This window comes from Electrona antarctica (assembly GCF_951216825.1).
Source record: "Electrona antarctica genome assembly, chromosome: 3".
NCBI classification, from domain to species: domain Eukaryota; kingdom Metazoa; phylum Chordata; class Actinopteri; order Myctophiformes; family Myctophidae; genus Electrona; species Electrona antarctica.
In genome coordinates, this window is record NC_136808.1 from 22,178,593 (window position 1) to 22,196,027 (window position 17,435).

Sequence of the window (17,435 nt, forward strand, 5' to 3'; positions counted from 1 at the left end):
GTCATCACCACACGCAAGCGTGCAGTGTGCGGCTTAGAAGGTCAAGAGCACGGGACGTGGGCAACAGTGGGATTAGAGGTTCGAGGGGGCGTGGACCCAGATACTTTGGCTTAGGGGTCGAGGCGAGCGCCTGTGCGATTGTGTAGAAACCCCCTCTGGAACCTGCAGAGAAGATAGGAGGGAGGGAGGGAGGGAGGGTTACTGGAAACTAGCACACTGGCATTTTTTAAACTTGCGTTTAAATACCCCCGGTGATAGGTGAGGTAGGAGTGGCCAGTCTGGTTGGAGGTGGGTGAGTGGTTGGCAAGGGTGGCAAGGGTGGAGTTGACAGTGGCAGGTGGGTTGTGCTTGGTTGTCTTCTGCCTGGCCAAACCTCCCGAACCTCAGTTGTTCCAACTCCATTAATATTAGGACCCCTGGCGGTCCCCGGACCCCACTTTGAGAACCAGTGATTTTAGGCTACAATTAAGTAACACATTTCCCATCATGGATGCATGGAGGATGGCTGGTTTGGTCTCTCACTACTCTGGACCCTAGACACTAGACAGTGAAGAATCATTTCTTTGTTCAAAATGATGAAGCAAAATTCAGGTCACAGCGACCCCCGTCCCGTCTGCTGTCGTCCCGTGTCACTGTAGCCTCGGAAACCTTTTTATTTGTGTCACTGTGGTGGCTGCTGGGATGATGTTGTGTCACTGTGGTGGCTGCTGGGATGATGTTGTGTCACTGTGGTGGCTGCTGGGATGATGTTGTGTCACTGTGGTGGCTGCTGGGATGATGTTGTGTCACTGTGGTGGCTGCTGGGATGATGTTGTGTCACTGTGGTGGCTGCTGGGATGATGTTGTGTCACTGTGGTGGCTGCTGGGATGATGTTGTGTCACTGTGGTGGCTGCTGGGATGATGTTGTGTCACTGTGGTGGCTGCTGGGATGATGTTGCAGTTAACTGGTTGACTTTAAAAAAAGCTTTAAACCCTGTAGCCTAGAACGATAATGTAATGTGACATATGTTTACAAAATGCTGTACCCTCCCCAACTGTACTCTCCATGTTATTAACTGTTTTTAACTTTATTATATTTTGACACTTGCTTTGGCAATGTAAAAGTATATGTTTTCTCATGCCAATAAAGCTCCTTTGAATTGAAATATTGAATTGAATTGAAATATTGAATTGAATTGAATTGAATTGAATTGAATTGAATTGAATTGAATTGAATTGAATTGAATTGAATTGAATTGAATTGACTGGTTGGGGAGGCGTGAACAGAGCAAGCACCGACCACCACCACCACCACCACCATCATCATCATCACAGTGTGGCTTTGATCTGCGCAGAGACTCACTCACTCGCTCCGTACCCTACGTGCATGGTCCCACATGGTCCGTGGAGTGGAGTGTCAGTTTGTGGTGTGGATGTGGACTAGCGCTCCGTGGACTCCACCGCTCCGTGCAGAGCAGATCGAGGAACAAATCATGGATCATGTTTTCGAACTTTTTATCATGAAATGAATCGCGTTCTATGCTGCCAGACAGACAGACAGACAGACAGACAGACAGACAGACAGACAGACAGACAGAGAGGATTCTAGCCATGGTGCGGCGATAAAGACAACAAAAACAAAATGCTGTGACAAGACAAACAGCATTCCATTGAAGTGTTGGATTCGGATGGAATATAGCGGCTACTATACCGACTTTAATTGAGATTTTCTTTTTTCTTTTAATTCAACACTTTTAGACAACTTTTTTAGATTTTTGTTGTAGGATAGCCTATTATTTCCTTAGTAATGGCAATCAGAATGCGTGTCCATGTGTTGTTGTTGTTGATGTTATTATCATCATGTCAGTCACTGCCCTCTCACCGCAGCGTCTATACGAACCACTGGGCCGTGCGCGTGACAGGAGGACACGGAGAGGCGGACAGACTGGCTGCTAAATATGGATATAACAACCTGGGGCAGGTATGTTCTTAAGTTCTTAAAATATGGACACATTCATGGATGAAAGTTCTCAGTCGCCACGAGTCACCGACTGATTGATTTCAGTCATTTGGATTCCATATAGAAGCCAATGCAGCGTGTCTTCTGTGAAAGCATGCTGTGCGCACCGAAAATAGCCGATCTACAAGCTCACAACACGTCGCAGCGCGACTTGTTGTGAGCTTGTAGATCGGCTATTTTCGGTCATTAGTTAATTTAATATGAAAGTGTATTTGAAGTGACCAAACTAGCAATGGATATAATTGCCTACAAGTTTATAGAAGCATACATGAATGGTCTCAGAAATGTCATGATTTCTTCAGCTGGTCATCATTAGTCAGTGGCGTGCACAGATAGAGGTGCGCAAGTGAAAAAGGGCACCTTGTGCAGCACGTGGAACCGGCGGTTGCCTTAATAGTGTGAGATTTATAGATTTTGGGGCATAAATAATATATTAGCAGCTTTTTTTTATCAGGAATTGATATGTCACCATGGTCCACATACTGTACACTGTAGTGTACACAATTTCTTTTTTCTTTTTTTTAAAGGGCACATTGCTGTCCAGAGGGCAAGGGCTGGTGGTGCTCTAGCACCGCCTAGTACATTTTCAGTCATGATATTTTCTTTTTGCTTTATTCCATGTGGATACAATAAACTGGACAGGTAATGTTCTTTAAATATGAAGTTATTATTATATACCAGAAAGACGCCTGAGGGCGAGAAGCGAGCTCGAGGTCACGTGCACGCATCCACCTGGGTGACAGCAGACTGCTGGGCGAGCGCTGGCGCTTTGGAATGGGGGTCAGATCAACATATCTGTGGGTGACAGCAGACTGCTGGGCGAGCGCTGCCGCTTTGGCATGGGGGTCAGATCAACATATCTGTGGGTGACAGCAGACTGCTGGGCGAGCGCTGCCGCTTTGGCATGGGGGTCAGATCAACATATCTGTGGGTGACAGCAGACTGCTGGGCGAGCGCTGGCGCTTTGGCATGGGGGTCAGATCAACATATCTGTGGGTGACAGCAGACTGCTGGGCGAGCGCTGCCGCTTTGGCATGGGGGTCAGATCAACATATCTGTGGGTGACAGCAGACTGCTGGGCGAGCGCTGCCACTTTGGCATGGGGGGTAAGACCTTCATTTTCGGGCCTGTTAAGTTTTCGCCGGCTGCCGGGTGCGGCTGAACTATTAACTTTGGAGCAGGCCCGTCTAGAGTTTGAATGGACCAGGTATCAGTCAAAAGGGAGACATCGAAGAGGAAGGATGGATGGGGAAGGATCAACATATAGAATGTCAGAACAGGTCAGCTCCATATATGGAGATCTAAGGGTTTGAGCTTTGAGGTCAGATGTAGAGTTGCTGGCCAATATTGATGACATCAGGGATCTCCATATATGGGCTTAATATTGATGACATCAGGGATCTCCATATATGGGCTTAGTCAACTGTGACATTCGGTCGCAACAATAATAACTTGGAAGTGACAGGTTGCTAAATATGGATATAACAACCATATTTAGCCATTTAAAATGGTTCTATAGTATATCTCCCATTAAGTGCATTTCTGTTTAACGTTATCTGCTTTATAATGTTTTTGTGACTGAATATTGACTGATCAGACTGTGTTGTAGGATAATGTCTGCGACCAAGCAGGCTTTAGGCTAGCCTGCTTTCAAAGCCTGGCTTCTACTGAATGTTGGAAATTAGAGGCTATACATTGGAAATTATAAGCTGTTTTTGATGTGCAATTTGAAAATACCTTTCTCACAAAGTTATAAATTGCGGTTCCGTAGGCTAATAATCATCATAGATTTACGACAGTCAGGTGTTCTAACTTAATTAGGACCTGTTGGAAAATTCTACAAATAGGCATGCAGTTACTTCTAGGCTAATACTTTGTCTCCTTGAGTTAACCAATGAACTTTAATATCCTACAACACAACTGCCAACCCATGGCTATCCAATTAACTTAATTAAGGCTACTGAATTGATTGCAATCCTCCTAGTTTCAGCAGTCAGACAGGCGTAGCCTCCCCTCTGAGTATCATCTGACCCAGCCAGCCAGTGCATGTTGTTCATGCTTAGCTCTGGGAGTAGGTTAGTTATACAATGTGTACTGTATAGGCCAGTAATTCTCAAACGTAATGTTTATATCTGGTTTCAGTATTCATTTATGATATATTTTCTCTAATATTAAGGTTGTTTTTGTATGGGGGGGGGGGGGGGGGGGGGGGGGGGGGGGGGCTCGTGGGTCGCGAGACATAGCCAAAGCATTTCCGGGGGTCCCCAACCAAAAACGTTGAGAACCCCTAGAGGCTATGGATCCCCATTTCATTACATTTCTATCTCTGGGACCCAGTAGTTTATTCAGTAAAAATCTGTATTAATTTAACTCTGAGGGTGTACAAATGGTACACATTTGTACACCTGTGGACCCCCTGGAACTCCATCAAGGACCCCTGGGGGTCCCCGGGCCCCACTTTGAGAACCACTGTTGTAGGCTACTGCAGCAAAACCTAACATCTGGCCTTTTCTTCTCGATATTGGATGGCGTTTTTTAAACAACATCGTTCAGAAATGTTCAGTGTGTGTATAGAAAACAGCTGTGGGCTGAGAGAGAGAGAGGGCAGATCGAGGGAACAAGAGTTTTTTTTTTACCTAAGTAAAAGAAGGCTATCAATACTGCTATATGTAGAAATACTCTGTTAAAAGTACTAGGGCCTTACCCGTTCTAATATATGAACAGGAGATGATGTACAGTGTGGGTAATGCCATATAATAGATCACATTGATTGGGAGGGAATTGTTTACGGATGATGTTGGGAAATTGGGTTGAACTTGGCCACAAAATTAATGTTATTATATAAGATAGATAGCCTAGTCTTAGATAGATAGATATAGATAGATAGATAGATAGATAGATAGATAGATAGATAGATAGATAGATAGATAGATAGATAGATAGATAGATAGATAGATAGATAGATAGATAGATAGATAGATAGCTGTCATTAACTGTCATTGCATCTCTGTATATATTTATCATTTTATTTTACCGATGGCACGGGATGGCGGCAGTTTAAACGTTGCAAATAACTTTGGCATGGTAGGCGACCGTGTTGTTTCGAAATTGCGATGCTGCCTGTCTGCCACGCGCCCCCCAGAAATGTTCCCCATGTGGCTCTGCTGCTACATACTAATTCCTACACGGGTTGTGTTTATAAACACACCCCCGGGCAAGTTAAGTTTACTGAGGTTAATGTTAGGGTTAGGTTTACAGTAGGTATAGTTTTCTTGAGGTTAAGGTTAGGGTTAGGTTTAGGTATAGTTTTACTGAGGTTAAGGTTAGGGTTAGGTTTAGGCTGTCAATCACAGCGACTGGCCAATCACAGCACGTCGACTGCACAACCCGTGTAGGCTTTGGTATGTCGCGGCTCTGCTGCGAGACACGGTGTAATTCCAAAAGGAGAGGTGTCCGTGCGGTGTAAAGCCTGGTGACGCGAGGTTAGTGCGGTGGGTAGGCAAGGGGAGTGTGTCACCGCCATAGAGTATATAAGAAGGATAGAGACTGAACCGGAGCGATAGCCCCGCCCCCACCCCCTGCTATTCGTTTCAGTGGAAGTTGCTCAGTGGCGTTTTGAAGCACCCAGAAGAACCGTCTACTTCCGCGTTTTTTTCGATTTGCGGAAAATGCAGAAGTGCTAACGGGCGCTCAATGTTAAAGCCCAGCTGCACGGGTTTCCTCGTCATAACTCCACGGGTCCGCCTGCAGTCCCTCCTCTTACCACTAGGACCGAGTGCTTCAACGTTGGAAAGCCTCACTGGGGCCTTGGTCACCGCCCATACATTAATCTGTGTCCCTCCCAACATTTTTTCACTTGTTACAGACACTTGTTTCCGACAGGTTTAATGTTTGTCTTTACTTCAATGTTTGTTTTGTAAACGCCATTGACAATGAAGGGAACATTTACGTCATAATGTATACCTCATTACGTCATTTCCTCTTTATTGTTAATGGCATTTAATGTTTGTGTTGGCACTGTTTGTTTTACATCACTATTACATCGCCTAATCAACATGAGTTAGACTTTAATATATTAGCGCCCCTCACTTCACACGGGTGTGATTTGTTTTTCTGACAGCCGACAGCTTTTCTTAAATTTTCCGACTTCTTTTTGTTTTTCTGTGGACATGCAGTGGCACTAAAAGCTGGATATAGGAGGGGCTAGCGCCCTTCAAAAATAAATAATGGAAATTGGAAATACTCAAGTAAAGTACAAATACCTCAAAATTGTACTTAAGTACAATAAATAGTAATTAAATGTACTTAGTTACTTGTCACCACTGCCCAGGACTGTTTTGAATGAGAGAGAGAGAGAGAGAGAGAGAGAGAGAGAGAGAGAGAGAGAGAGAGAGAGAGAGGTCCCTCACTGTAGAATAATGATGTTGCCTCCCTGCCAGATGAGCACACATGTGCTGGGATGGGATTCATGAGATGCCTGCGTTTTTTGGTGCAACTTCAAGAAGGGAGAAGAACATGTGCATATAGGCCAATTTATCAGGTTCCTTCGAGCTTGTAGGTCTGCTATTTTTGTGTGTGTTTACTGTCACTGTGTTGAATGGTATGTTGGTCACCTCACCTCACCTCATCATCAGTGCTGCCTCTCTATATCCTCTGTAGAGGATGGCTGTTATTTCACCATGTTGTGTTATGTTTGTTTGTTGTCGTAAATGAATTGGGCCTGTGAAATATAGTTAAGTGTTTGTAATTTTCCTTTAAAGTATAGTAATGTGTAAGGCCTTGCCGTGTTTTGAGTTAATTGGTTACCACTCACTCACTGATTAGGGGATGGTTAGTCCTATAGGCCTGGTTCAGTGCTTGGAGCATTGCTCCGGCTAGTTATATAGACCTCCTCCGTCACCACCAGCGATGCAATTTTTAAATCCAGCTCCGTTGAGCCTCCATTATAACCCGATGTTCAAAGCGATTTATGGGGGAAAAACACCTGAAAAATGTTAGTAAGTTAGTTGGTTTCTGCCGGACAGTGGGCGACGATATGCATGTCTAACTGAAATGTATTCTAAGGGAACAAACATGTAAAAACAAAAATGGAGCATGACATGTGTCTCATGTGTTTGTATGTATGTGTGGTCAGATAGGAGGAGATGTGTCTCATGTTGGTGTGTGTGTGTGTGTGTGTGTGTGTGTGTGTGTGTGTGTGTGTGTGTGTGTGTGTGTGTGTGTGTGTGTGTGTGTGTGTGTGTGTGTGTGTGTGTGTGTGTGTGTGTGTGGTGTCTGTGGTCAGATAGGAGGCCTGGAGAACCATTATCACTTCCACCACAGCAGGGTGGTGCGTCGAGCAGCTTTCTCCTTCAGAGGACCTCACAGCTTAATCCACATGGACCCCAAGGTGAGACCCGTAGCCTACTCCATGTTCTGAAAAGCACTGATTTAAAAGAACAACCATTGTTTTCAGACAACTTTTTCAAACAACTTTAATGCACACGGAAGATAATTGTCTTCACAACAACAGACTAAACTACAAATTATTTAGATGGTATATCTAACGTACTGAGAGCTGAAGATTGGACTGGCGGGACTGCCACAGAGTTATTGTTGAGTTGAAGTGTCCTTGAGCAAGACTCTGAACCCCTAATTGCTCCCGATGTGCAGGTTGGCGCCTTGCATGGTTTCCTCTGCCATCAGTGTATGAATGTGTTTGTGAATTGAACCAATTGAATCACTTTGGGTCAACATGCGCCGACGTGCAACAACAGGTCATGTCACACCGCTGGGACGCTAAAACTGCTTTTTGCGTCTCGACCCATTTCTGTGGTTTGGGGTTTAGGTGGAGTGGGCGCAGATTAGCTATGGCTTCTCCCCCAGGTGGAGTGTTCTACTCACAGCTATGGTTTCTATCTTTATAGGTGGAGTGTTCTTCTCACAGCTATGGTTTCTATCTTTAAAGGTGGAGTGTTCTGACAGCTATGGTTTCTGTCTTTAAAGGTGGAGTGTTCTCACAGCTATGGTTTCTATCTTTAAAGGTGGAGTGGGCGCAGCAGCAAATAGTGAAGCACAGAGTGAAGAGAATGACCAGCAGTGCCAGTGACCCCAACTTCATTCACTTCAATGACCCCAAATGGTCCAACATGTGGTATATTGTAAGTATAGTCTAATCTTATAACCAGTAAGATGCCTGAGTGCGAGAAGCCCAACGTGTCACGTTGTGACGCGTTGTGAGCTTGTAGATCAGCTATTTTTGGTGAAGAGATTGAAAAAGAATTCGAGTCACTCACTATACTAGGATAGAGGGTCTAAGCCAGTGCTTTCAAACAGTGGTCCTTGAGGGGGTTCCAGGTGGTCCCCAGTTAAATGATGGAGAGTTGGTAACCAAATGGACCCTTATTAGAGCTTTAACTCTTGAGAGTGTAAAAATGAATGCTGCATGCCCAAAAAAGAACTCTGTAGGCGAGAGGTTTTAGAGAAACTTCTTCACACCTATAAGTGTGTACTGTTCATGTTTCTCTGAATTCAGAACTCAGAAAATTAACCTGTGTCAAACTACGGGGTTTTCATGATTCTGAATCCATTGCAAGATGAAGTGATAAGAACAGTTCATAATAACTGTTCATCTCTCTCTCCTCCTCAGCATTGTAGCGATAACAAGAACTGTTCATAAGAACTGTTCATAAGAACTGTTCATCTCTCTCTCTCCTCCTCAGCATTGTAGTGATAAGAACGTCCGCTGTCGCTCAGAGATGAACATCCTGGCCGCCTGGCAGCGAGGCTACACGGGACGGAACGTGGTGGTCACCTTCCTGGACGACGGCATCGAGACCAACCACCCAGACCTGGCCCAGAACTATGTAAATACCACACAGAGCCCTTCCATTGTGTTCCATAGAACTATGTACGTCCGTTATAAACACTCTGGCCCAGAACTATGGACTGTATCGTTACCACACTGAACCCTAATTGTCTCCACCAGGCCGAAGGCATGGGGAGAGAACATGTTTTGCACTCCGTCCGTCCGTCCGTGTGTGTGTGTGTGTGTGTGTGTGTGTGCGTGCGTGCGTGCGTGCGTGCATTTGATGTATTACCTAACGTAAGTCACTCTGCATTAAGAGCGTCTGCTAAATGCACACATTGTTTTTCCTCAAACCTCTCCCTCTCTCCTCTGTCGTTTGTCCAGGACCAGCTAGCGAGTTACGACGTCAACGGGAACGACCACGACCCCACGCCCCGTTACGACTCTAGCAACGAAAACAAGTAAGAGGGATGATATAACAATATCTTGTGCTATCGCAGTCTGTTCTTTAACCCATTTAGACCTGAGGATGCATTTGTGTCGCCTTATAGCTTTTAACCACTTTAAGCATTATTTTAAACTTCAGCTGTCTACAAGCTCATTGCTTGTAGATCTGCTATTTTTTAAGAATCATTTAATATATATTCACCTTTAGTTTGAAAGCCGATTTGGCCGGAAACTGCGAGTCAGGAAGTAAAAATCTGCTATGTAACATTTCCTGCGATTGTCATTTAATCCACCCAAAACTATTTTTGTAAGCTAGGAGGATCATATTGTTTTGAGAAACCCCAAACCCCCCGAAATGCACATACTGCATTTTGGCACAGTTATTATTAATTACCTTGCTGTGCTTCCTCCTGCTCCCATGTGTCTCAAAACGTTTTTAGTTTAACCACATTATCAGCAGCTCCTTCTTTTCTCTTCCGCGTAATTGTCCGTTGCATTGTGCTCTCTTGTAACACTGGACGAAAAACAAAATAACCGTGTGATAAGGATAATCCATTGTCCAAAATTAAGCGTCCAGCACTCCAAACTCCATTTGTGGTCATTCATAACATTTAACCCGGATGTATATCAAATAGCCGGATCTAGCCTAGCAGGAACCGAATACGGATATGGTGTTTTAGAAGCGGGACAAGCGCAAGGATTCGATTAGATGGCGATGAAACATTACAAACAATAACTCGCCATATGTCGTTAATGATATTGAGGGCTTAATACAATGCATCTCCATGTGCTTGACGCTTGCCGAGGCGAGAGTGACAATGAGTTCCCTGTTTACAGGGAACGGGCCAAACCATTTTGGGGTTTACACGGGGGTGGACCAAATACAGCCTTCAAAATATATCGCGTTTATGAGTACAGGGTTTCAAAAGTGGGTGCAGGTTCTTTTAAATACGTATTTTAACACTCTTGTTTATTTATGGTTCTAATTACTCCTTAAATCACTTTGGGGGGGACAAATGTGACGCTGGGAGTGGACTTGACCCCCCCATCCCCCACCCTTTTGCGCCCATTGGCGCAATTGGCACCAGGTGAGTTAATAAAGTAATCAATCAAAACAGCACACTTTGGTTTTCTCTAACTTGCATGTTGGCAAGTGACCTTTAGAAACTAGCTCAACGTTTTTTGTAGCTTTTGTATCTTTTGCGGCAGTTATACACGCCGGATGTATCTTTGTAAATCTTCATGTCGCGGCAGGCTTCAGTTGAAAATGAATGGTAGACTGTATCTTATCTGCCCACGTCAACGCAGCATAAGGCTTGTATAAGGTTTACATGCACAAAATGTCTCGTAATTGATTCATACAGTGGTTGGAACATGGGTCCTGTGTCCCTGGAGATTGTGTCAGGAAATGGAAGGGGCCTGTTTCCTCTGGGCCATTGATTGATGGGAGAAGCCGCCATAGCAGCATATCAGATCATTTGATCCTTTGAGTTGACGGTACGGTAGTGCTGAGCACGGGGGTGAAATCAGCCCTCAGCGGCTTCTGACATACATGCTAGAGCATACATGGGCAACTGGCGGCCCGGGGGCCACATGCGGCCCCCACCTTCACTTAATGTGGCCCGCAGGTTAATATCAGAATATTGATATAGTATTTATTACAGCTGTTATAATTCCAAACATGACACTTTCATCTCTCTCTCCTCCTCAGCATTGTAGTGATAAGAACAGTTTATAAGAACTGTTCATCTCTCTCTCTCTCCTAATTACTTTGATTGTCTTTTTTATGTCCATTGTATTTGTATTTAGGCCCTAGTTCATAAAGTTAACATAACTAGGCCTATAATTAAAGGCATTAGAAAGGTGTTTGGAAATTAAATACAAATGTAACTTTTCAGGATTCCAATAAAAAAATAGCAAAAATAGCTGATCTACGTGCTGAAAACGCGTCGCAATGCGACACGTTTTCAGCTCGTAGATCGGCTATTTTTGCTACATGCAATGTGGCCCTCTGGAGTGAGTGTGGAAATATACGTTGCCCCCCCTGTGCTAGAGTTTGGCCCGTGCATCCAGCAAGCCCAACCCAGTAGTCACTTTGAGTGGCAAGAAGCCACGGGTGAACGTATATACTTTATGTCGGACATTACTAACCCTACCACAAACCCTAATCCTATAACCCAGCAGTCCCCAAACTTGTTTCGCCGTGCACCCCCTGTTACCTCCTGACCTAGCTGACGCACCCCCAATGCTCTGTCTCGTTGTATTTGGCCGAAAATTATAAATGTTTTAATATGATTAGAAGCTCCTGGGTTCGATTCCCACTGTGGGCGCTGGGGGCATGTTCTCTCCTCTGCGTCATCAGTGCCCATACCCGAGGCAGGGTTGGTGAAAGGGCCTTTCTGTGTGGAGTTTGCATGTTCTCCCCGCGTCTCCTAGGGTAGGTACCTTCACAAAAAACAACGTCTCCAAATGACCTCCCCCTGAAAGGCATTTGGCAGAAAATAATTCAGGATTTCAATTCAAATTCAGAGGGTCACATTGCATATTACTGTCGTAGCAAAAATAGCTGATCAGCTATTTTTTGCTACGACAGTAATATGCAATGTGGCCCTCTGGAATGAGTGTGGAAATATAGTGGCCCTCTGGAGTGAGTGTGGAACTATAGTGGCCCTCTGGAGTGAGTGTGGAAATATAGTGGCCCTCTGGAGTGAGTGTGGAACTATAGTGGCCCTCTGGAGTGAGTGTGGAACTATAGTGGCCCTCTGGAGTGAGTGTGGAAATATAGTGGCCCTCTGGAGTGAGTGTGGAACTATAGTGGCCCTCTGGAGTGAGTGTGGAACTATATAGTAATAATAATAATAAAGCTTTATTTGTATAGCACCTTTTAAGAACCAGTCACAAAGTGCTTTTATATATAGTGGCCCTCTGGAGTCAGTGTGGAACTATAGTGGCCCTCTGGAGTGAGTGTGGAACTATAGTGGCCCTCTGGAGTGAGTGTGGAACTATAGTGGCCCTCTGGAGTGAGTGTGGAAATATAGTGGCCCTCTGGAGTGAGTGTGGAACTATAGTGGCCCTCTGGAGTGAGTGTGGAACTATAGTGGCCCTCTGGAGTGAGTGTGGAAATATAGTGGCCCTCTGGAGTGAGTGTGGAAATATAGTGGCCCTCTGGAGTGAGTGTGGAACTATAGTGGCCCTCTGGAGTGAGTGTGGAAATATAGTGGCCCTCTGGAGTGAGTGTGGAACTATAGTGGCCCTCTGGAGTGAGTGTGGAACTATAGTGGCCCTCTGGAGTGAGTGTGGAAATATAGTGGCCCTCTGGAGTGAGTGTGGCACTATAGTGGCCCTCTGGAGTGAGTGTGGAACTATATAGTAATAATAATAATAAAGCTTTATTTGTATAGCACCTTTTAAGAACCAGTCACAAAGTGCTTTTATATATAGTGGCCCTCTGGAGTCAGTGTGGAACTATAGTGGCCCTCTGGAGTGAGTGTGGAACTATAGTGGCCCTCTCCATTGTCAAAGTTGCCCATCCCCTGGTCCAGATGGTCTTGTCGCTCCTTCTCCATAGTCTGGCTGCCGTGCACAACTTCTGCCACGGTAATGACAGTGGCTGTCATAAATATAAACCTTAATGACATACGATGGCTTTCATGGTGACTGTATGTCAGAAGAACATTAAGCTGCACTGCAGTGCATCTATCTATCTATCTATGGGTCGGAGACCTACGGGCACGGTAATGACCACTATCAGTCTCGCAGAGGACTTTGAAAATGTAATGATGGTAAAATGTCACCGATCCCCCACAGGCACAATTATTATTTTTGACCCATTCCACGTCTGTGATGTAAACATATATGAGGCAGCCGATTAACACTAGCATGACTGAAGCAAGGCCAGATACCACACAAGCTGAATTATAGGACCACTTCACCACTTTTCAACCTACGTTCATGTAACTGGTCCTCACTAATGTTCATGATAAAATACCACACATTTCTTTCTACTCGGTCTGTCTCATATGTGGGTACTTCAGAAACCCACCAGTGACATCATCGATGGGGAATCCAAGCTAATAGAAACTGCAGGTTTTATATTCCTGAAAAGTTTCGATGCGATAAAAAAGCCATCGTTCTCACGATAATACAAATCTAAATATCTTTAAAAAATAAAATAAAATAAAAAAACACTGGTGGACGGGTTTGTGAACCGTCTCTGATATTTAGAAAATGTTTCAGATGAAAAAAATAAAAATTAAAATCAATAGACCTCACAGACACTCTAGTGTTAAACACTGATCTCATTTTGGACATTCAGTCCTCATCATCGTCGTGACATTATTGCCTCGCTGAGTTCACGCGGGCGGCAGTGGGTCAGCGGTAGAGTGGCCGGTAGAGAGAGGCTGGATGGGTGACTAACGCAAGGTTCCCGGTTCGATCCCAGGCTCCCCCAGAGTTAGTGTCCTTGAGCAAGACACTGAACCCCTAATTGCTCCTGATGTGCAGGTTGGTGCTTTGCATGGTTTCCTCCGGTGTGTGAATGTGTGTGTGAATGGGTGAATGTAATGCACAATCTATGTAAAGGTGTATGAATGTGTGTGTGAATGGGTGGATGTAATGCACAATCTATGTAAAGGTGTATGAATGTGTGTGTGAATGGGTGGATGTAATGCACAATCTATGTAAAGGTGTATGCGTGTGTGTGAATGGGTGGATGTAATGCACAATCTATGTAAAGGTGTATGAATGTGTGTGTGAATGGGTGGATGTAATGCATTTACTATATTTGCTTTCTAACAACCTTCAAATGCAGAGTACTTCTATTCCTCATGCGAGAGAGTTGCATTGTCAAACACATAAATGCAAAAAAAAAAAAAAAAAAACGTAATAAAAAAAGCTGTTGATGAATCCCCCCCACCTCTCTCTCTCTCTCTCTCTCTCTCTCTGAGCTTGACTGAGCACTGCAGAGTCCTCAGTGCTGGGGTATAGTCGTCATTTTCAAGCAAAGAGAAAACAAATCAATTAAAAAGGAGAAATGCTTTACTTGTTCGTGGCGCTTTGTCGACGGGCGTTCATGCGGATGAGCTTATACACGGAGATGAGTTTATACACGGAGATGAGCTTATACACGGAGATGAGTTTATACACGGAGATGAGTTTATACACGGAGATGAGTTTATACACGGAGATGAGTTTATACACGGAGATGAGCTTATACACGGAGATGAGTTTATACACGGAGATGAGTTTATACACGGAGATGAGCTTATACACGGAGATGAGTTTATACACGGAGATGAGTTTATACACGGAGATGAGCTTATACACGGAGATGAGTTTATACACGGAGATGAGTTTATACACAGAGATGAGCTTATACACGGAGATGAGCTTATACACGGAGATGAGCTTATACACGGAGGTGAGTTTATACACGGAGATGAGTTTATACACATAGATGAGTTTATACACGGAGATGAGTTTATACACAGAGATGAGCTTATACACGGAGATGAGCTTATACACGGAGATGAGTTTATACACAGAGATGAGTTTATACACGGAGATGAGTTTATACACGGAGGTGAGTTTATACACGGAGATGAGTTTATACACGGAGATGAGTTTATACACGGAGATGAGTTTATACACAGAGATGAGCTTATACACGGAGATGAGTTTATACACAGAGATGAGTTTATACACGGAGGTGAGTTTATACACGGAGATGAGTTTATACACGGAGATGAGCTTATACACGGAGATGAGCTTATACACAGATATGAGTTTATACACGGAGATGAGCTTATACACGGAGATGAGTTTATACACTGAGATGAGTTTATACACGGAGATGAGTTTATACACAGAGATGAGCTTATACACGGAGATGAGTTTATACACGGAGATGAGTTTATACACGGAGATGAGTTTATACACAGAGATGAGTTTATACACGGAGATGAGTTTATACACGGAGGTGAGTTTATACACGGAGATGAGTTTATACACGGAGATGAGCTTATACACGGAGATTAACTTATACACAGAGATGAGTTTATACACAGATATGAGTTTATACACGGAGATGAGCTTATACACAGAGATGAGCTTATACACGGAGATGAGTTTATACACAGAGATGAGCTTATACACTGAGATGAGTTTATACACGGAGATGAGCTTATACACGGAGATGAGCTTATACACGGAGATGAGCTTATACACGGAGATGAGTTTATACACGGAGATGAGTTTATACACGGAGCACCTGCTGGCTTGGCCCGGGGTGGGATTGCAGCTAGGGATGCCCCGATCACGATTTTTGTTGTTCTTTTTTTGCCTCCCGATCCGATTCCGATCATTTGATTTTGAGTATCTGCCCATACCAATTTTCCCCGATTCGACATTTATGTTTTTATATCACAATAGTACAATATCCAAAATCACAGATAATATGCGATATCATGATATCTTAATATCATGATATGGATATAATATTCATACTAGGGGATGTGCCGATCAAGTATTATTATTTTTTGCTCCCGATCCAATTCCGATCATTTGAGAATGACGTGATCACGTGATCAGGCCCGATTTCCGATCACGTGATCAGGCCTGATTTTACGATCACGTGATCGGATCAGGACAACCTAATTACAGCCCGTTGGTATTCACGGCCCTGTCTTCCCCTCATACTCTCGTTCATTAGGACAGGGGTTCTCAACGTTTTTGGCTGGGAAAACCCCCGGAAATGCTTTGGCCATATCTCGCGACCCCCGCCCCGCCCCCCCTCCCCACCCCCAATACAAACTGACTGCAAAAATAACCTTAAAAATAGAGAGAAAATATATCATAATGAGTGTTTCAGTCTGAGGGCCAGACTGAAACACACTGACCCTCCCTCTGAGGGTGAGAGCGAAACCACAGACCTTGTAGCGTCACCTGCGTCTGCATTCACTCTGCAGCTGGCCATGCTGCTCTTTGTGTTGTCTGCACCATTATAACAATGATGCATTTCAGGTCACCTTTCAAGTGGCTGTTAAAGATAAGACCTGCACTTCTTCACCACACCAGTGGTGAGTGGTATTTCTGTGGTGAGGTGATCGAGCAATGCATGTTAATGTTATGTACCAGTTATTTTTTTCTCCCCACTGGGCCATTATCTGAAGGCATAATCAGCAGGCACCCTTGGGGATGGCATTATCTTCTCAGGTGTTGTGGAGAGAGAGTAAGTACATTTTTATTTATAAGAGAGAGAGAGAGAGAGAGAGAGAGAGAGAGAGAGAATCAGCCTTTGAGTAATGATTCCCCTGCTGGGCCAGTGAACTAAGGATAGCCTATTCGGCCTAGGTGTTGGGATTACATAATTTTCCCCATGTGACACACAGCGGTCAGTGAAATTATCTTTTTCCACCAGAACCTGCACCTTACAAGGTTTCACTATCACCACAACCTGCACCTTACAAGGTTTCACTATCACCACAACCTGCACCTTACAAGGTTTCACTATCACCAGAACCTACACCTTACAAGGTTTCACTATCACCATAACCTGCACCTTACAAGGTTTCACTATCACCACAACCTGCACCTTACAAGGTTTCACTATCACCAGAACCTGCACCTTACAAGGTTTCACTATCACCACAACCTGCACCTTACAAGGTTTCACTATCACCAGAACCTACACCTTACAAGGTTTCACTATCACCATAACCTGCACCTTACAAGGTTTCACTATCACCACAACCTGCACCTTACAAGGTTTCACTATCACCAGAACCTACACCTTACAAGGTTTCACTATCACCATAACCTGCACCTTACAAGGTTTCACTATCACCACAACCTGCACCTTACAAGGTTTCACTATCACCAGAACCTGCACCTTACAAGGTTTCACTATCACCACAACCTGTACCTTACAAGGTTTCACTATCACCAGAACCTGCACCTTACAAGGTTTCAGTATTGTGTGTCCAGAGGCGAGCGTGGAAATGGTCGCAGGTAACGGTTTGAGTAAAAATGGTCCAGCCTTCCATCGACTAGTATAGTAGCCTGAACCAATCAAATAACTAATAAATAGTAACGTGTAGATCTCAACCAATAAAAGTGTTCAGTGTTCTCAAGCCAACTTGAGCCACGAGAGACACCACAGAGCGAGCTAAATCGAGCGAGTTGCCGTGTCGAACGTTGTGAAG

The 17,435-nt window shown here is 44.3% G+C and overlaps 1 protein-coding gene across 1 annotated transcript in view; it reads left to right on the forward strand.

Annotated features, from left to right (window-relative positions):
- Window positions 1–1,545: 1,545 nt before the first annotated feature.
- Window positions 1,546–17,435, forward strand: part of pcsk6 (proprotein convertase subtilisin/kexin type 6) — a 65,003-nt gene continuing 49,113 nt past the window's right edge. The window contains exons 1-5 of the mRNA XM_079497304.1: window positions 1,546–1,961; window positions 7,285–7,389; window positions 8,024–8,140; window positions 8,702–8,845; window positions 9,172–9,248. Coding sequence (XP_079353430.1) covers window positions 1,788–1,961; window positions 7,285–7,389; window positions 8,024–8,140; window positions 8,702–8,845; window positions 9,172–9,248 — 617 coding nt within the window. The 5' untranslated portion in view covers window positions 1,546–1,787. The remainder of the gene's footprint in view (window positions 1,962–7,284; window positions 7,390–8,023; window positions 8,141–8,701; window positions 8,846–9,171; window positions 9,249–17,435) is intronic.